General features: G+C 40.6%; 1 protein-coding gene across 1 annotated transcript in view; it reads right to left on the reverse strand.

Annotated features, from left to right (window-relative positions):
- Positions 1-21,589, reverse strand: part of cdh23 (cadherin-related 23) — a 156,946-nt gene that overhangs the window by 69,050 nt on the left and 66,307 nt on the right. The window contains 3 exon segments of the mRNA XM_062430184.1: positions 284-433; positions 4,849-5,037; positions 7,097-7,209. Coding sequence (XP_062286168.1) covers positions 284-433; positions 4,849-5,037; positions 7,097-7,209 — 452 coding nt within the window.

Here is a 21,589-nt window from a genome sequence, read left to right on the forward strand (position 1 = left end):
TGATCTGTTACATGAATGCAATGACTGGAAATATCTTCAGCAAGTGTTTATGTATGCATCCTACTTAATAAATAAATAAACATTAGGTACCTTGTGGAGGAGATAATGGCTATTTATTCCCTACTGCTAAACTTTGTATATTATTTGTTTACTTGTTAATTCATCTCCTACGTCTTGATTCTTTTAAGAGTTGTGGGGACTGGAGTTCATCCCAGTGTGCATTCTTTCATGTAAATGTCCATTAGTACACTTTAAGCATGCTCATTATAAGTTGAAAACTCACAGAGAAACTGTAGCTGCGAATATATTCGAAGTCCAGTGGCAGGGCCACCCTCATCCTGATGTCAGCACGCCCCTGTACTGCTGTGGGGGAGATGGTGAAGTACTCTGAATTGTTTCCCGTCAGAAACACCTGGAACATGCTGTTCACCCCCTGCCGCAGGAAGGATAAGAGAGAGGAGCAAGTACAAGAAAACAGAGAAGGGGATGTTGAGAGGGTTCAGAGGCAGGTGTTGATATACACTCTGTCTAACCTTCCAGTGACAAATGTACATGATAAATTCTACACTACTATATATCTTTGGAGTTTCTATGATTAGCTTTTGGATAAAACTTATAATTCATACAGACACTATATGAATACACAGAAAGGCAGAGCTGATACTTCACCAAACCTCTCATTTACACCAAAACATGAACCTTTCTTTACACTGACTGCAACAGTAGAGACAGTAGAATAAGAATCACAAATTTAGCAAACAAACAAAGAGGTCAAAAGTCAGACTGTTCTGTCCTGACCATAGTGTGGCGGTATACACGAATCATATGATAGAGAAGAGCTTGGAAATAAAGTCATAGGTATAGGTATATAAGGTATATTTCAACATGGTTTAACATGTACATATTCAGGTTTCAGTGTAAAATAACACTACCGCATTTTGTACTATTGTCAGCTCATTGATGATATTATGAAAGTAGTTGTCTTGGCATATATGTGTGTTGTCAGAAAATATTGTGATGCTCACAGGCAAGATAGCTGTACTGTACTAACGCTTGAATGACTCAGTGGATTTTCAGAGAAGTATCTATAGTACATTTTCTTCATCCTGATGCTGATCTTTAGGCTACACGTGTAACATCAGCTGTGAGGCCAGCTCTATTCAACTCTGTAACAGCCATGTGCTAGATGTTTCTTTTCTATCTCTGCATCTTTTTTGCAGACACTCCCCTTATCCTTCGCTATCTTCCCATAATCTACATGTAATATATCTCCTTCTTTTCACAACTGTCTGCTATTGTCAGTCAGTGTGAGAGGTTAGAACCTTTTACAAAGTGGCAACTTTATGAGCACTATACATACACACCTTCCCATCACTGCTGATCATAAATTCAAAACATTATGAACAGTGTTTGGGTCGACAGACACATTTATTAAGACCTTATTCCTCTTGATGTGTGAAACAATTTGCTGGTAAAAGACTCATAAAAAGGTAGTGGGCAGGCTGACCTAAAACGAGAAAATTGTTTCGTGTCCACTATCCATTGACCCAGCTTTGCAGGAAAAGCAGAAGGGAATAACCAGCGAGCAGAACAATCAAAATGTGTGGGAAAATGGATCTGACAAGGTTAGAATGCAAAACAGACATAAGAATCAAATCACAGTCAATAACCACACGTTCATCTCGCCTCCTCATCTGAATTCTCCTTTATCTCCGCCACATAGATGCTGCACTGCACTGTTTCACATTATGTAAATGGCCATTTGAGTGCAACATGGAGCAAATCCCACTGCACTGTCCACAGAGTTGTATGCAGTATGTTTAACTGGGATGATTACCCTGCCACTGAATGAGGCTGAAACCATGTGTTTTAATCATCATAGTTTGAGTATTATGAGAGGAAAAGGAGGGATGATGTGATCCCTGATGACAACCATGACTATCTATGCACAGACACGTGTGTCTGGGTTTGGCTCAATATATGCTGCCAACACATTGTTAGATTATGTAAGCATGGAGTCTGATTTAGAAATACTATGCAGTGTATTTGGGTGGGTCTGAATGTCAAGGTTAGTACTACGTGATTATGATGCTTTTGATAACATGAAATTGTGAATAACCTGTAAAAAGAACACATCCAATCCTCAGCATTCTCTTGCTTCTTTAATTCAAAGAAATCTCAGAGTACAAAGGCATGATGGGCAAATATAAACCAAGTGAGTCAAAATCACATCACAGACCTGAAAAGCCTGTGGCTGTCTTGAGTTGAGAAAACATCACAAGAGCCCTCCTGTCTTCATATATAAAGCTGCAGGGCGGCCAATCAAGGAGCCATTGTGGCAGACAGAGGAAGACGGGCGTGGTGGTCAATTGGCATTATGCTGGCGGTTGAAATAGCCCCCTTGTTTTTGTTTTCATCTCTGGGAGAACCATTGTGGCTGATGACTCCTATTTAAAAGACCATCCAATATGCAGGGATGTCACCTCAAACTGCCCATAAACGTAATTGCCCGTCCATTTGCTTCTGCCTTTAGAAGCCCCCAATAAAAGCACCCTGTCAGACGCGACAGCCACAAAGTTTACTGACAAGTTCCAGCGGCAAAAGTTTTATAGATGCTCGCCGAGCAGAAGAGCATATGAAGGGAGCGAAAGACAGGAGGGAGAGGTAACTACCACTTGTGTCATAGTCTAAAAAATGAAACGTCTGCCTGTAATCCTTTACACTTGGAAAAAGTGAGATTACAGCACAGGTGTAGCGGAGTGTGAATGAGTGTGCGTATCGGCACTGACATGCAGGTTTATAGGATCAAAACAGCAATACAAAACTGCTTGACAAAAACATTCCTTAGATTTTTACTCTTTGAACGTTGCGTGTGTGACACTGTGACACAGCGTTACAATGCAAAACTGGTAGAGCGCAGGCATGTTCTGTCTCCGGCACGCAACTGTGCATTTAACATTCATTGCTTCTTTGAGCTCTTCCTGACGCATTTCGTTGTGTTATATGAGGACGAATGGGCAGTGAGCTGTGGGTGCTAATGGAGTGATCCTGAAGGGGTGCTTTCTAATGCAGCATCTATGGTGAATCTGGTTTAATGCATCTCAGAATTTCCATAGCTATTCCCCCATTTTTAATGAGCAATCTTAGCAGTTGGGTGCCTCCCTGGACTGACTGCAGTGTTTGGTAGTGGAAAAAATGTTGGGTGCCGCATGCTGACCTACAGAGGGACCTCTTATCACATGCCAGGTGTCTGGGTTGTCACCCCACCTCCATGCATCAAATGCGCTCACGGTGCTCCCCTCATTGCCTCGCCATTGCAACACAGACAGAAGCAAACACATCATCCCTAGAATTAATAAACAGACCTGCTGCTAAATACTCCTGCTATCTCTCCTTCAGGTGATTTCTTTCTCTCCCGTTTTCTCTGTTTCTTCCTGCTCCACCAATTATTCAGACTTTGGTTTTGCTCCATTGCAGGCTACTTTTAGCTCGCCCATTTTTCTCCTCTCCTCTCCTCCGTGTGTCTCTTTTTACTCTCCACCTTTTTCTCTATCCACTTGACTTGCAGTTATCTGTCAAATTCCACCCTGGAGGCGGCTGTGCCTGAATCAATCAGAGTTGACTAGCTTTCGGCTTATCTGCACCCTAGGTGATTGATTTTCCTCGTTAGGTATAATTTGATGCTCTATCCCATCTCTTCCAGAGCAAATTAAATTGTAGTCGAGTCCAATGTGCTGGTCTCAGGCTGTGTGAGTGAGTATGTGCACATGTGAGACAGAGAGACACAGTGGAAGAACAAGCGTAAGTGAAAAAGTGTTTGGGCTCTGTGTGTGTGTGATGTGTGTAATGTTTGTGTGTGTGTGTGTGTGTGTGTGTGTGTGTGTGTACCCCTATTTGTCACCACAGTAGGTTGTTCGATACAGCTAATGGGAAATGGCTAGTGTTGTGCCATTCGTAAACTATTTGTTCAAAAGAATGAGTTGAGCTCTCAGTCAGTTGCGAGCGAACATGACTCGTTTGCAGGGATACACTCACTCACTGAGTGAGTGATTCATGTCATTTGTTTGCAGGAGGAATGGGGTGTGTTCAAGACAGAAAATACACAGCTGATTAGGTTTGCTAACATTAAGCACCTCCCTTTTATATCTTGAAGTCTCGAAGTAGGAAGTACTACCAAATATTTTATTCAATAATTAGGTGTATACATTCTATGCAGTAATAGTGCTGGATGCTACAATAGTGCTGTAATAGTGTAAGACATTATTATAGCAGCTTTCAGTTTGCAAACTGTACCTTTATCTAACTAAATTCTCTGCTCACTGGCTTATCCTTCACAAATGACCCTTCTCAGTTCACTAGTTAGTGAGCTGAACTGAACATTCGGCCATGTTTCAGTTCAGTGAGTGGGACTACGCAGTCAGAGCTCTGGTCAAGCACTGAACTATTCTGTGAACATATCTTTTGAACAAATCTTTTTAATGAACTGATTCTAATAATTCAGTACACTAACAAGAACTGCTTTGCCCATCACTAGATGTGGCAAACACACTAGCAGCTGGGCTGATGTTGTTTTTGTGTAGTGAGATCTAATTTGATCATACTGATAGTAAAAAGTAAAAAATAGCTTAGTGAACTTCACTTTACTGCTCTAACTGATCACTCATTTATTGATGTCTCTTTTAAGTCCCTTCAGCAGCCAAATTTTTCAATAACTGGTCTGTATTTGTACATTCAGTGGTAAAATCCTATAATACAAAAGAAGCAAGCTGTGACAATAGCCTCAATGTCAAGAATATTCTAACTGGTTGTGACTGTTGTGACAGCCACATAAGGAAATGATCTACTCACCTCATCTTTATCTTCAGCCTGGATGAAGAGGGGCAGAGCAAAGCCCACCTGGGCAAGTTCAGTGATGCGGACCCGGTACTCAGAACTGTTGAACTTTGGGGCATTGTCATTCTTGTCAATTAGCAGGATGGTGAAGGTGGTCATCACTGTGGCCTCTGATGGACTGCGATCATCTTTCAACTCCGTGGCCTTATACAGAGCCACAGAGGGAAGTGGCAAATGAAGAGAGAGAGAGAGAGAGAGAGAGAGAGAGAGAGAGAGAGAGAGAGAGAGAGAGAGAGAGAGAGAGAGAGAGAGAGAGAGAGAGAGAGAGAGAGAGAGAAAGAGAGAGAGAGACAGAGAGAGAGAGAGAGAGAGAGAGAGAGAGAGAGAGAGAGAGAGAGAGAGAGAGAGAGAGAGAGAGAGAGAGAGAAAGAGAGAGAGACAGAGAGAGAGGTACGAGATGCATTCAATTGCACTGAAAATGTCATTTTGGATGGAGGCGGTCAGCATGCAATTTCAGCCAGGTATTTACAGCTGTTCATTTATTGGATCAAAAGGTGGACAGACGGACTCAAAGCAATCATAGAAATAGGCTCAAAGTGAGGCCAAGAGAGGGCCAGAACATGTACATCCACACATACACACATCCACACACATACACACAATGAGATTTAGTAGAAAGGAGTCCCATTGAAAAGACACAATTACACACTCTGTTTCTGGCTGCCCGAGTATCGAAGATGTGAGGCCTCTGAAATGAAAAAATGGGAGAGAAAGATAGGAATGGGCAGCTGTGGTCTTTTATTGATAGAGGAGTGTCACAAGCAATAGGAGGAGAGGCAGGAACAACATGCTGGTCTCTGGGTAATCAAGGTAGTTTAGCCTCTCTAGTCCCAATGCCACTGAATCATTTGACCTCCACCTCCACACGCTCAGCACTATCTAAGCTGCCTGAAGTTGAGAAATTAGTTGTATTACTATGGCACACCACAATCAATAGTAGAACCACCTAAGAAAGCACAAGCAGAGAGAGGCAGAGAAAATGTGAGAGGAAAAAATCCATATCTTATAAATACATTTTTTGGGCGACATTTTTTCGTTTTCAGCACTTTCGCTTATTCTACTTTTCTTTTTTGTAATTATTGATTTCTATTAAAAAGATAGACTGAGGCTAGAATATGTTAGCAAGAATCCCTTTTTGTATTAAATCTCAGAATTGCATCTCAATGCTCTCTCATATAAAACCCCTGCATACAATCTGCTCTTTATGAGCAATAATTGCAGCTAAATGAGCAAATAAATGAGTTCTAGTGGGGCCATTAAGTGCTATTGAAGGCCATTTGTTGTGCAGTGCATGTGCTAAGGATTTGACTTGACATGCCATAAAAATCCACAATGTAACATTGCAGCAACATGGAAAAAACTGGGTCTTTGATCGCAAATCCTTCCACTTTGAGTAGCACTTGGAAATCAATTTCATGCACCCTCTAACACCCTGTGGGAACCTCTTGGTGTACGACAGTGGAAGAGAAGAAATGACGACAAAAAAGAAAGTGGCAGAGTGGACAAGGTGGGAAGGCCGTAGGTGGGTCAGGGGTAGGGGGTGGAGGGGTGGGTTTGGTGTTGGTGGGTGAGTGGGCAGGACCGACATGCTAAAAAGCCAAGTGAGATAGACTTTAGGCTCAGTGGAGGAACAGAGGGATTCAGAGACTCCACCTGTTTCAAACAGAAGAAAAAAAGAGAAGGAGGAACAAAGGAGCCCTTAGCATCGAGGAGGACTCTAAATCCTATTCCTTTATCTTGTCCTCCTCCGCACCCCCCAACACTCTCTTGCTGCTGGCTGTTCACTGCACACAAAGCTCTGAAAGGGATATTATCAAAGAATCACAAACATCTTCACTACCAAGCATAGTAAAGCTATGTGTTTTGTCACATACGTATAGCATCTATAGACATAACTGGGGCTGTGGGATTTTTTGCGTTTAGTCAGTGTTAAGTGAAGTATTGACCTCGAACCCTTTCCTAATTATAGCCATGAGTATAAACTTTAGAGACTGTTACATTACAGCATGCACAGCACAAGCCAGAGTGAGGTACTGCTCTTAGCAGGTCTTTTGAGACTTTATTAAACCCAGACAATGCATTGATTTAATACACCATCATATCAAAGCTCTCCCTCACCCACAGGCTAACACACACTTTGAATCCTTTCTCTAGGAAGCAACAGTCCCTCCATCCTCAACTCTTCTCCCATTCAGTAGTTTACCTTGACAGTGAGAGTAAATCCTGCTGAGTAGAGTGGATTTTCTCTGTCCAGCTGGCCGTTCACTGTCAGGGCACCGCTGATGTAGTCCAGGCCAAAAACGCTGTTGGTGTTCCCTGGATGGATGGATGGAGACAGAGAGAGATAAGAAAGTCAGAGCGACAAACGAAACTGGCGTTGTGGATAATTCAACATAACCCCTGGGATGCAGAGAGGAGTCTCTAGAAGGGAAGGTGGTGGATGAGCTATGTGCATGTCTCTATTTCATGCAATATGGATACAGCTTTTGCTGTGCTGTCTTTTGTCTCTCTACCTGCCTTAGGCTGACCCACCACTTCAAACCTTTCCACATGCTGCCTCCCCTGCATTCCTTTGTTTCATCTGTCACTGTCGGACTCCCCTTCCACTGCTACTATTTCTTCTTCAGCTTCTCCATCTTCCTCGCTTCTTTACTGGATGTATGCCAGGTTTACAACAATTCGCATTCCCCAAATTCAAGTTGTGTCCTACATATATCATAGTTCAACTGTGATTCATTTGATTCACAACACTCTCTGTAATTTTGATGAAAGCTTGGCAAATATTCCCACTCTTTGAATCCTGACATGAAAAAAGCACCAAACACTGCGTACCTTTCATTTTCACATCTTAAAACATCCCCTGCAGAGTTTTTGACCACTATTAGCACTATGGAGCAATTTTTATGAGTGGATACCTTTTCTATTTCTTTGTATATGTGTTCTTCTGCACAAGCAAAACAGATTCTATTCTTTTGATTGAAAGTTGGTGGTAGAGAGTAACAAAACATACGACCGTGCCAACAAAGACAGTGAAGAAACGGACTGATAAAAAGCAAACATGGATGCAGGATGTGGGGTTCATTGTTTTCTGCATTCAACATGTTTGTTAGATCTCAAAATATGCACGTGTCCTATACTCCAGTAAAATATATAGAGAGAGTTTGGATCGGAATATGATTATAGGTATGTAAAAGGTCTTCCAACATTAAGAGCAACAACTGTAACTGTAAAGATAATGATGTGAGCATCCACACTTATGAACAATAACGTCCTGTAAACAGCAATGTCAGACACGCGGTGCGCTCCAGCTGTTTCGGCAGCTAATGAAAATAGATAGGCTATTGATGACCCGTTACTGCTGTATGCTGTACAGAAAAATGATTGTGTGTTGATCAGAAGTTTGGGACAATAGTTGCTCTGATGTTTCAGTATTTACAGACCAAACTGATGTTGGAGCGCGAAGTGGAAAAGTGCGACTTGGCTGCAGTAGACAGCTCTGATGAAGAGTTTTTGGGACTCGAGTGAGCATACAGATACACACTGTATTAAATATCTTAAGTTACCGTGTTCTTTTAAAAGGTTTAATTGAAACTCAGCCTAACCCGAACCCGGTCTGAGTTAACCTTTGTGTCGTCCTCCCAGGTCAAATTGACCCCGTCTGTTTTGACTGTTCCTTCTTTCCTCCCTCCTTTCCTTCCTTCTTCCTCCCTTCCATCTTTCCTTCCTTCCTTCCTTCCCTCCTTCTTCCTCCCATCCATCTTCATTTCTTTCCTTCATCCCTTCCATCTGTCTTCTCTTCCTTCCTTCCTCCCTTCCTTCCTTCTTTCATTCCTTTCTTCCTTCCATCCATCTTTCCTTCCATCCTTCCATCTTTCTTTCCTTCCTTCCTCCCTTCCATCTTTCCTTCCTTCCATCATTCCTTCCATCCTTCCGTCTTTCATTCCATCCTTCCATCTTTCCTTGACTCGAGGACAACAGGAGGGTTAATATACCGGTCCAGTTCAGTTAAGCAAATCATTACCGGACCATTAACCATTAACCTGACACACTGTTTCAGGTGTCATATGTGTGTTTTAATTGTGTTTAATTGTAAACTGAACACTTTCTGGAGTATAAACATATGTGTTTATAAATTAACAGCTACTCATACATTCCAATCAACCAGTCTTCAATAGAAAAGCATTTTTCCCAGCATGACACCCCCCAAAATAGACTGCCTCTTATACACCAGTGCGACTTATACACCGGTTTTTACGCTAAATCAAATTTTTCTTCAGTACTTCATATACATTGTTAAATACAGATACAGAGACAGAAGGATGCATAAGAAATTTGACCTGTTTACTTAGAAGTGAATCATTACAAAATGTTTGCACTAAAGTATGCTGACCTGTTCTAGCTTGCCTTGGAACATGTGTCATTGTAAGTCAACAACATCAATCAGGATGAATGCAGATGTTGATTTTAATGTACTTTTCCTTTCAATATAGAATATACCGTATTATTTCATTACATTAATCTTCTTTGAATAAAATATTCTCACACCAAATTCTGAAATTGTTTTAAACTTTAAGTCCTCCACTCATAAATGTAGTTTATTCATTGTTATTTCACTTGGATAATTGAGCTTCACTGTGCACACTGATGTTTGTGCAGACTTTGATACTAGAAAACTATTCAACTGTTCCTCTGTGCTCATTGAAAATCCAGTTTTAAGTGGAAGGCCTAAGAAGATGATTTGTTACATCAAAAATTGTTGGGAAGCCCACCTTGGTCCAATATTCAACTTATACACCTGTGATGTGTAAACTTGAAGCCTCCAGTGGACAAACACTGGGAATGTACTTTATTGTGAAGTAGGAGACATTGTCTTGAAGTAGTGTTTATCTTGTGCCCGAAACAGTTCCATTTTTGCGATGAACAATATTTACATATTCATAGACTCTTGAGAAGGAGGAGATGTAATTTTAAAGATCTTTTTTGTGAAATACCCCCACATATTAGGCACAATTATCATTCAATGTAGAGTATATTTTATACATCAAACATGTCTGGAGGGGATCTTTAAGACAATAAGAATGCATAGAAAATTGATTGGCTATTGTAGCACCCTGCACAATTCTCATGAACTACATCACTTCACATGGGCTGATGAATTGCATTAACTTTGTTATAGTCTATGCACTCCTTCAAAGAGAAGCCTTTCAAATTATGAACGCTGCACTGTTCTCATTAACAAGTTCAAGTGTGCTTGGCGTTCTCTATACACTTCAATTACACAGGTTAAAATATTAAACTGAGACCCACTTGAGTCATATTTTTTTTTATTCCCTCTCTTCCTTTACACAGTTTAGACCCCTGCTAGTTAACTTTCTCACCTCTCTTACACTATTCTTTGACAGTGTCTTTCAGGCTTTCTGTTGGGCATCTTGTGATTGTTTTCTGCTAATTACACCCAGCAGATGGAGACAGCAAACGAAAAAACACCCCATCGCTGTCACCTCTCTGCTGTTAATGTCTCCCACCCACCATCCACCCTACACAATACCTCGGTCAAGATCGAATCATTTCTCATTCAGGAACACTGAATGCCTTCACAATTTCATTGTGATTCTTTGTGCCCACTAAATGTGTTGTATGAGACCTGGAGAGTCCCCTATGCAATCTGTAGATAGTGGCAGTCCATACATGTGAATGCTATCAGACTAATCTAAGGCAAACAATGGAGCAGGGAGGGCTGAATGAGATGACTCTGGCTGTCAAGTCCTCCTGGAATTAATTCACTTATGTCTTGTTAATATAGTCTGTTCATACCAGCTGACAGCACAGGAACTGTTCTATCTGCTATATAGTGTATGTTAAACAGCATAATCTCAGGATGAAAAAAGAGCAAATATACACAGTGGAATCATTCTCTGTCTATAATAAAATAGAAAAATATGTGACAATATATACACCACAAATAGCAGATTACCAACTTGAAAGCAGTGGTTGCATCTATAACAAGAGACAGGGTACAGCAGAGTTAGCAGGGAACAGATTCAATTCCTGTAATATTTACAGAGTAAAATATCATAGAAATATAAAATATCAACACATCCTAACAAAAACATATGCTGCAAACAGTGCTGACTGATATGTTGTAGTCCACACTACTTTTGTCCCAGAGACTTGAAAATCATTACGCTACTGCTTGTATCACTATTACTCCTGTCTGCTGGTCAATATTTGGCACAAAGTTTTTGGAAGTTCACTTACTAGGCTTTGGGAGATTTTTATTATATTTTATTTTATTACATTTTGACCACTTACACCATTTACTAATTTAAACTGGTGTCAGGATCCCTGTGTTTTTTCCTTTTGTTCCCTCTTTTTCCTCCCCTTTTGTGGGAGTGTTTTTTGTTTAGTTTCCTGGACCCCAGTGGAGGTTGGCCTCGAGCTGGGCGGAGTTGGAGATCTCCTCAGCATCTGCATCTACCTGCCTTCTATCAGCAATCAAGCCACCACTCACAGTATTTAAGGACCGGTCTTTCACTCCATTCCTCGCCAGATTGTCAGTTTACCTATGTGGTATTGTGCCTTGGCCAAAAAGGATACTTTCTTAATTAACGTGTTTGTTCACTTTTTTTGTAAGTGCAGCACATTGTGAACCTTCAGCTGCACTTTGAGGGATTAAGAATCACTCTCTTCAAATAGTTTATAGTAATAGCTGAGGTCTAGACTCTGGAGAAATACGTTCAGATGGTAAGTCTACAGTGCACAACGGCTAAGGTCAACAGATTAACCCATGCCTGTGTTCCCCACTCCCCACTGGCTGCTCTATTATTTCCCTGTACCTAGTCTGGAATGGAGAGGAGGGCAGCTACAGAACAAAGAGCACAGAGGGGGCATAGAGGAGAGGAGGCAGGCTAGCTGAGAGAGCAGAGCCCTTGGGTAATAAGCCTGGATTGAGGCCAAAAGGTTGAGAGAAGGAAGGACATAAACGGGAGGAAAAATACAGCTGATTATATCCAGCTTACATATTCTATTTAATTGTGGAAATGGAGGAAAGTGTGTTAGGGCATACTGTCTGATTCTTGCATTATTCAAGGTCTCAACATGTTAAAATGAAACACAAAAAACCCTACTATAAGCTTAAATAGCACTGAGGAACAATACAAAAACTTGGGCAACACAGAAGATGAACTCTCCAAGAACCATGAAAATAATAAAACAGAAATCAACAAGTTCCAGTGCTTCCTTGCAGATGATCCTGATCACTGTAATACTCCTGGAGTAACTGATTGGGACAAGTTGAGCATTAGCAGTATCATTGTCACACACTGTCACACTAAGACTGAACATAGAAAAAACTGCCATTGTCAATGCCAATGTCATTTTGTGTCAGGCACCAATGAAAATAAACTGACACAACATATGCAACTTTTTTTTTTTGCTTGTATCAGAGGGAAGGGCATGAGGTTGATGTTGATAATGATTAGTGGTGGTGGGGGGTAATATGCATCAGGGACACAGACCCGCTCAGAGTAGGCATTGTGCCTCTAAATTGGTTTGTCAGCTTCAGTGGCCTGACTAGAATGCCAATCTACTCCAACAGCCGCTCCTTACCCGGGCGACTGGGCGCTCACCTGGCCAAGCAACGAGTGGAATGGATGCATAAACACACACCTGCAAAAGCGCACAAGTGGTGTGCTGCAATGTACAAGTGCACTGTAACAGCAGACTGTTGGTTTTACTCTCTGTATGCATCCTCTAAAGAGGCTTTGACTCATTGCTTCAGGTTCCACAGAACGGTCCTCCACCTCAGCTCTACTGTGTGCTGTGCTTGACCAGAGATACAGAGTGAAATTACACAGACCGACTCACAGGTCCCACTGAGTGAGAAAATATAATCATATTCTAATTGCAGATAGAAAGTTCTCCAGTGATCTGCCAGGACACTGTGATTAGACCCCCAGGGGGTGAAAATTGCTGCACACACACACACACACACACACACACACACACACACACACACACACACACACACACACACACACACACACACACACACACACACACACACACAGAGATTCAGCACAAATAAATGCATATTTTTTGCATTTAATATTCATAACTTGAGGTAGTGTTTATATGTTTCATGTATGTGTTAATATGTAGGCTTTTCAATACAGAATTCCTGTGTAGATAGAACATGAGTGTGAGTCTGTGTGTGTGTGTGTGTGTGTGTGTGTGCGTATGTGTGTGTGTGTGTGTGCGCACATCTGTGTGTCAGAGTGCATGGCATGTGGTGCTAACTGGCAGAGTTTGATTCTATGATGTGAGACTCCAGGGGATTAGCTATGCTCTCACATTACCAACAGTATTGGACTGGAAAATGAGAAACCATGCCATGATTTTGTCTAGTGTGCAGTACACACACACACACACACACACACACACACACACACACACACACACACACACACACACACACACACACACACACACACACACACACACACACACACACACACACACACACACACACACACACACATATGCAGTATATACACACGACTGCTTATTATGTCCTTGTGGTGCAAATTTAGTGTGCGTGCAATTTCCTCAATACAAGATTACAATTACTATCACAATTATGAGATAAAAGTAATCCAAATAATTTGCCATTTTGAACAATCTCAGCATTACCAAAGCATAAAGAAAAACATGCAAACAGATTTAATATTATCTATTGACAAACACATTTACATTTTTGTGTCACGAACAATGACTTGAGGTCTCATTTACTGAGAACGTTTTCCTCATTGAAATTCTCTCCTCCACTTACAAAGAGCGTAAGGCTGAGTGCTGAGATGCGGAGAGAAAAATAGAGAGGCTAGAAATGGGAGAGACTGAGTGTATTGAGTCGCAAAAGTGAAAAACATACATGTGTTGTTATTATGTGAGGGATTGCCCAAGAGAACAGAAGAAACACAGCGTTTGATCTGATGAGTTCAATCGGGCGTGCGACAAGTGGATGACAATGACTTTCTCTGAGCAATGAGCTTTTGAGGACAGCCGAGGCAGGAGTTCTCCAAGTGTAATCGCCATGACTAAGCCAGTGACAACTGTTTTCTCTAGTTTGTGACAACATCATGGGGGCGCTGGAACATTCTAGTAATGTGATATGGCATGCAGCCAATGCTCAGAGTCTTGGGGCGAAGATTTTGTGTACTTTGCTAAATGTACACAAATTAGTGTCACTTTTAAGGATTACGCCTACAGGCAAATCATGTTGATGATGAGGTTTTAGTTATTGTTTTTAAACTACACTCACATCTTGCTTGCATTAAAACGCACACACCCTTGGTGTATGACAGCTACCAGTGAGTCTGTATGTGGTTTTGTGTGTGTGTGTGTGTGTGTGTGTGTGTGTGTGTGTGTGTGTGTGTGTGTGTGTGTGTGTGTGTGTGTGTGTGTGTGTGTGTGTGTGTGATGCAGAGTGATAATGGCCCTGTGGGTGTCTCGCCATTGGCAGACAAGCTGCATTTCATGAATACTCAATGAACTAGTTTCATCAAAAGTTTTTCTTCAAAAGAGGTTCAAGGACAAGTATTCTAAGACAATACATGGCAGAAGAAAGTGCCTTCCCTTTTCTGCCAAGGTATCCCACTCTATGCTGTTGTCATAGCTGCTTAGATGCACTTTCAGGTCCTGATGTTATGACTATCATCTCCTCATGCTGCACCCAGCCCACTTCAAGTTGATCAGGACCCCTTACATATCTGATGAGCAGGGAACGGAGACATGTACTTTGCAAACTGTTTTTTTTCACTACCAGCACTACTGCAAGCAACTAACTCTGCTTTCAAATGCTGCAGAGTTAGGCCATTATTTTCAATGTGCGAGCCAAAGCAGCACACACCCTGATTTTCCTAAAGACTTTGAGCACTGTTGGCTCCCGTAACGTGTCCAATGGCTTTTCATAAATGAAAAGTTGAGGTGGTCATGCAACAATTTCACTGTAAGATTGGAAGTAAGACTTTTAATTTAATTTTGCGTGTCTCTGAATTTCTGGAGTCATACGACTCTAACCTCTGATCCTATTGGGATTTGATTTACATTCAGCTGACAGCTTCTTGTAGGTAAGTGATGCTTTAAGTAGTGCTTTATTCTATATCTTCCTTGTATAACCTCTGCATACAAGTGAGGTGTGGGAGGTTTGCAATATTCCCTCAGTTCCCATCCACCCTTCAAGTGCTCCACTCAATAAACCAGTATAAGTTGCTAGTTCTGTGACAGGGACATTATCTAACACCTGCTTCTCACTGATAAAACACCTGATGTAACGCTACTGGCAATTGAACAAAGTGTGCGATGATTGGAACATTATTTGGGGGTCCACTTTTCTTCTTAATCAAAGATTCTGATATACAAAATACTTCATTATAGAGTAATAGAAGCTCAGTAATAGGCCACAAAGATGCACCTTAATATCTACCCTCCTCTCCAAGAATAAGAGTCCACATATCGCACTTATTGGAAACAATCTGTTTCTATGGAGTCCTTAGTGTTTCCTAAATTGACTTTGGTCTCAAATGCCACAGTGAAAACTGGTTCTCAGCCAGGTCACAGACAAATGTATCGATCCACAATCTTAACTTTTCATGGAAAATAATCAAACTCAGAGGTATTGATTGGTGGCTTTGATCTGTCAGCATCAGGTGTCACATTTTTCTCTTTTCAACAGAGCATCGAGCCGGCAGTGTAGTCTTATCTCTCCGCTTTGTGTGTGCACATGTGTGGAAGCACGGGTGTGAGAATGTTTGTCTGTGTTTGTGAGACCAGAGTACAGAACTTGAGATTCACCCTCCTATCTGATTTCTTTTTTGTAGTTTGCTAGACGATACAAAATCTGGCTCTGCACGCTCTGTACAAAACAACAGCTGGCTGGAAGACAGCAGTAAAGAAAATTGGGTTTGACATCTGGAAATATGCTTGTTCAGAAGCAGATAGCTTAGGATAACATTTGTCAAAGCCAGCAGCATCTCCTTTATCCTTTAGATACATGAAAATAAGGGAGAACCTCTAACACCAATAGATAAAGCTGACATATATATGTCTGTGCTGTGATGTTGCTAAAAAAAACCCTATTCTGTTGTAGAAAGACAACAACCAGTGAATGAGATCAAGGGCAGAATGGAGGATTCTTACTGAACCGTATATTTTCCTTGTTCATTCTTCTTTACTTTTTAACATAAAAACATAATTATTATCAGTTGGATCAGGCCCGTTCACAGACTGATACAATAAGATGAGGTGTTGAATCTCTAATCCTTGTTGAGTTCTGCTAACAGGGTTTTTCAGCAAGTCACATGTGACCCGCTTGAGTATAATATAAGGCATAGCCAAAATTCAGTTAAAGTTCGTAGATATGAACTTTTGGATCTAAATCCTTTTAAAGTTTGGGGGCAACGGCTTACCAGATGATGTGAGATACCCAGAATGTATTACAAATTTAAAAAGCAGTTTTGAAAGTTTCTTTTAAGGAAATGAAAAAGGAAGATATGGGTGAATGTAGTAGTATTTTAGTAAAAATATAGGATTCAATTATATTTGTATAATTTAGTTTTAGTTTTAGTTTGTGTTTAGGCATGTCCATGTGTCATGTGGGACTGAATCTGTATCTTTTTGTTAGTTTGTAGGTTTTTTGGTGAATATTTCAACAAGTGTATTATGTGTAGGTTGTTTTATAAATAAAACCAAACCAAACAAGAAGAGATCAAATGAAGGAATTCTACTGTAGGAGACCTACTGTTTATCCAGGGGTGGAGTCAGTGATTTTGGGACCCTGGGTGAACTCAGTTATGGAGCCTCCTTCATGCCTTATTTTCACCCTTTCTGTAACTGAGAATGTTGGTATTGGCAGTGGTAGAAGCACTCAAAACTTTAAACTATTACCACACTTACAATACTGTGTTAAAAGTACTGCATGTAGATAAAAGTGCAGAAATAGTAGTAAAGTAAAGTAACCAGGAACAAGATGCCAGATAAATGTATTAGAATGACAAGTACTGTGTTTAGCCTATACAGTTGCATGAAATGAAAATATTAAAAAACATGTAGGCCTAAATTGCTGTCCTGAAAGCAGATTTCTTATCTTATAGTCGACATTCTCTCTTCACTGAATGCAGTTTTCCCTATATTATCATCATCATTCACTTTGTTTTCATGAGGATTTTGGGGCGCTGTCGTCCTGCTGGTTGTTTCAGTGGGAGCAACAGAAGAACAGATCACCTTCAGGAGCTTTACAGTGATTGCTTTACTTTTCCTTTTTGTTTTCCTTTGAAATGTGCACTACGACAACTCTGTTCTACTGTTTGATGTTGTGTTGAATTGCACTTTACTTTCAGAAATTTTTGCGCCCTTAGCAACATGTGAGTCGAGAGGTGCGCAGGGGTCGTAGCTTCCTGTCCGGTGATGAAATAGTCCATTAATCTGTGGTGTGAGGAACATTGTTGTATATTTTTTCAATGTACTTTGGGGGCCTCTTGTAGTATTTTTGTTTATATGAAGTTAGAATATTAACATCATTGTACATATTTCATATCTAAACAGCATAGTAAATGTATATCTGTGTGTGGCCTCTTTTAGTTAGGGACCCCAGGCAATTTCCTACCTTGCCTAATGGTAAAGACCGCCCCTGCCGATATCTTACAGTTACCAAGTGAAGTCTGGACTTGAATGTGAACACAGCTACTAGGCTCTGCTAGACTTTGGATTGTGTTGTGATCAGTGTCCTGCAGACTATCTGCCTTCTCTGGGAGATTACATAGCAACAAGCTTCGGAGAGCCTCGGAGCGTCTAATTGAAAACCCAGAGAAATCCCAATGACACGACAGTCACAATAAGAGCTCCCCATAGAATAACAGGTATTAGCCTTGTCCATATTACAGCATGCCTACTGATATGAGCTATGTAATAGAGGAATGGAATCAGAGCATCAGGGTGTAGCAGTACTGACGGAGAGAGATATGTGTGGAAGGCAGACGGAGGGAAATAATCGCCTTTACTATTATCAGTCTGTCCAGGCGGGAAATGGCGTGTCCATACCTGTCTGACCTGTGTACAGTGGGGATGCTGTAACAAGGCCAGTTGTCTCCCTTTCTCCGACCCACTGCACTGGACAGGGATGTCTGCTTCACTCCTGTGTCAGGGGGGCAGACGGGGTGTTTACATGCTGTCACAGACAAAGGCCATGGAAGTCAGCGGACCCCTTTGGCTACACTGTGTCTGTCTGTATCAGAGCAATATGTGGTCTCACTGTGCAGCCTCTGACAAACTTTTAAGTACTTGTGTGTTTTTTTTAATATAATAAAATACATAAAAATGAAGTTATCATCTTTTATCAATTTAGAGAATTATTCTGCTTGGGTTGCTGCAAATTAAAATCCAATGCGGTCAATTCTTTGCTGCAGTTTCCTAAACAGAAAACAGAGATGCAATAAGAAAGGAGGAATTGTCTAAAATGATAGAAAAGGGTAGAGATGGAAAAGGGCTTAAGATGGGATTAGTTGTGCTTGCATGTGGCAAGAGATAGAAACAAGCGCACACAGATAAACAAGAGGCTGATATGAAAAGCTTGGGGGATGTCCTTTCATTCTGTGAGACGCTAGGCTGACTTTTCTCCTTCTTGTTACAGACACAGTGGAGAGTCTGAACAAACTTTACACAATGGCTTAAGTCTTATCCTAACAGACAGAAACGCTTTTGGACAAGACTTGTTGGCCCTCTAACTCTCTGTAATAGAAATCACAGATAGCCCAGCGCTTTTTAGAGAGGTGAAAGTTACCTCCATCAACCAAACACATATATATATATTTAAAGATTTCTTAAGAATCATACTGGGGTTTTTCTTGGTATCTTTTCCTTCTTTCCCCTTCCCTGTGTTTGTGTGTGTGTGTGTGTGTGTGTGTGTGTGTGTGTGTGTGTGTGTGTGTGTGTGTCTGTGTCTGTGTGCGTGTGCGTGTGTAATTCACTCATGTATGTATATGCATAGACATCCTCAAATCAGAGTGCATTGCGTGGACATTGTGCCAGAGTGAGTCCATTTTGGCTCTGGTGTGTCAGTCCCTCAGGTCGTTGTTGTCAGTGAGACTGACTGAGGCTGTCTGTGCCACTGCCTTGGCCGTCCTCGAGGGCGGGTTTGAGTGGATAATTGCTGACATTTTGGGATTGTTTGTTGTTGGAGCAGTTGGCCAGAAGCTAAGGTGCAATACACTTTACATGTGAATAGAAAGAAATTAAGCTGTTATAATTCCTATTAAGGGGGTATTTACTCTCTTTGGTACCTTTTGTGAAAAATAATCCCTGTTGTCAACCACATACATGCTAACCTTTGTGCTACAGCTAAATCAAGTGAAATAAAGTATGTATAAAACTAAATATTTCAATGTAACACTATTCACACTTTTCTTTCTGTTTCCTGCTGTATAGATAAGGCAAATGGGAGATCTGGTTTATAATTAAGACAACATCCTACTGATAGGGCATAAGACATAGTGTTACTTGCCATACACAATCATTTTGAATGGTTTGCACAGGGAAGCCACAAAAAATGAGGCTTAACAGGATTTGTTCCCCTCAGGTGAGCCGGTAAGTTTACGTCAGTGTATTATTGCAACACCTGAGGTCAAAATGGAGATGGTGCTGGTGTAAGACTAGAGCTGCTACGGGAAAAGGTCATTTAATATTTAATTTTCTCGGCAGTGACTGGAGTCTTGGCAACTAGTGAAACAAGACTGAGCAAGCAGATATTTGATTCCCTGGACACATGGTTGCTCCTCCAAACAGACACATGAACACCTGGTAAATTCTTCTGCTGTCCTCCCTGCATTTCATAATGGATCCATTATGAGCCAAGAAAAAATTCACTTTTTAAAACAGGACTTAAATGCACATTTAGAGCAACTGTTAAAAAAAACAAAAAACACATTTACTTGATAATTGCCAATGGCCAAATTAGACTGAGTCAGGAAATGTAATGCAATGGGAACATCTCATCTCTGACACACAGAAAATGTGAAAGAATAACAGGTGAGAGTTTCTGATCAGGGGACGTGCATTTGGATTTTATTGTTTATGAAATATCTCATCCAACATTAGCAGAATCAGGAGGGAGCTCAGTAATGGCGATTATTTCCAGAGTACCTGCATAATTCTCATCTGATCAATAATGAGTTGTCGGTGACTCTGCACAGCTTTCCCTGGTTAAAAAAATAAAAAGTCTAATTCATTAATCATTAAAATCTCTCAGAGCCATGATATAATTTCAGTCCAGCATGTCTGAACTGAAAAAAACTATTATTTTTATCTTGTTTATTTCAATGGTTTTGCAGACACATATCACTTAGTTAACGCTGCTCTTAGACAGGTTTTAAGGGTTTGATCATTTTACGATAATTTGCAATGGACATGCGCAGGAGTGGACATCTTTAAGTATTAAATGTACACATGTGGATGTCACTGTTTGACGTAAAAAACCTCTGAAAATATTTGGGGCAATTATGGCAACATCTACAAATAAACACTAGGTCATTAAATTAATATCACCTCTCCAATGTAAAGATTGGGATTTATTATACATTTAAAGGGAATGCGCACTTAACAGTGTCCAGCTACTGGAGATAAAATACAATATCTTAGTCTTCCCAGTGCAAAACATTAAAAATGATTGTGTATCGCAATTAACACTATGTGCAATTCATTATCATCATCAATAGTGGGAGTATTTGTTACACTTCAAGCATTTTGGTTCTCAAATACTGTACAAGCTATTTAATCAGCAGTGGACTATGTATAGAGCTTGTGATTCACCAAATAGTAAACCCAGAAGTACAATGCATCATATCTCAGAGAGATACCACCTAGAGTGACCTTTCCTCTCTCTTTGATCTTTCGGCACTCAGCCGCTTCTTAAATACCCCTGCACTGACTCAAAAATACCCACAGCTAACCCTACACGTTAGTGAACAACCCTGAGATAGAAACAAGGCTCAAGAGTTCAACTAGTCTCGGAGTACTATTTCATCCCAATCATGCATGACAGAATGACAGCACACAGGTGTGTACCAAAGCGGTTGAACTGAAGAACAAACAACACTATACTCTAAAGACTTGTCAAATCAACACATTAAAGAGACATAGAAATCTAAATATCTATTATTTATCTTTCCACTGGCAAAGATATAATGACATTACTAACTGTTAAACAAAATCTCACACTTACATACAGTGTAAGTTTAAAATAGACACAGCAGTCTGATGATATGTAGCAGGTGTTGAATGACAAATGAAGAGTGACTAGTTAGTTTAAGAACAACATTGGTTAAATATATAATTTAAACAAGAAATATATCAAATAATAACTGCTTTTTAAATCTCTTTCACAATGCATAATGAGAGCAGTAGGTCAGAGGTCAAGGAGTGGTACATCTTACTCTGTGGACCAGGGATCTTACCATCAGAACCGTCCCCTGCATCTCCACCATCATAACAAACAATAACAACTGCAACATCAGAGGCAGAGTGTAATGCTTCTGATGCTATCTCTTATACACATCAAATCCCAGATCTGCCATCTGATTGGAGGAGGGAGAGGAAATCCTCATCTTGAGTCCCACAATCATTAGCATAAATCACAGCTGCAATTAAA

Source organism: Scomber scombrus, chromosome 12 (genome assembly GCF_963691925.1).
Source record: "Scomber scombrus chromosome 12, fScoSco1.1, whole genome shotgun sequence".
Taxonomy (NCBI): domain Eukaryota; kingdom Metazoa; phylum Chordata; class Actinopteri; order Scombriformes; family Scombridae; genus Scomber; species Scomber scombrus.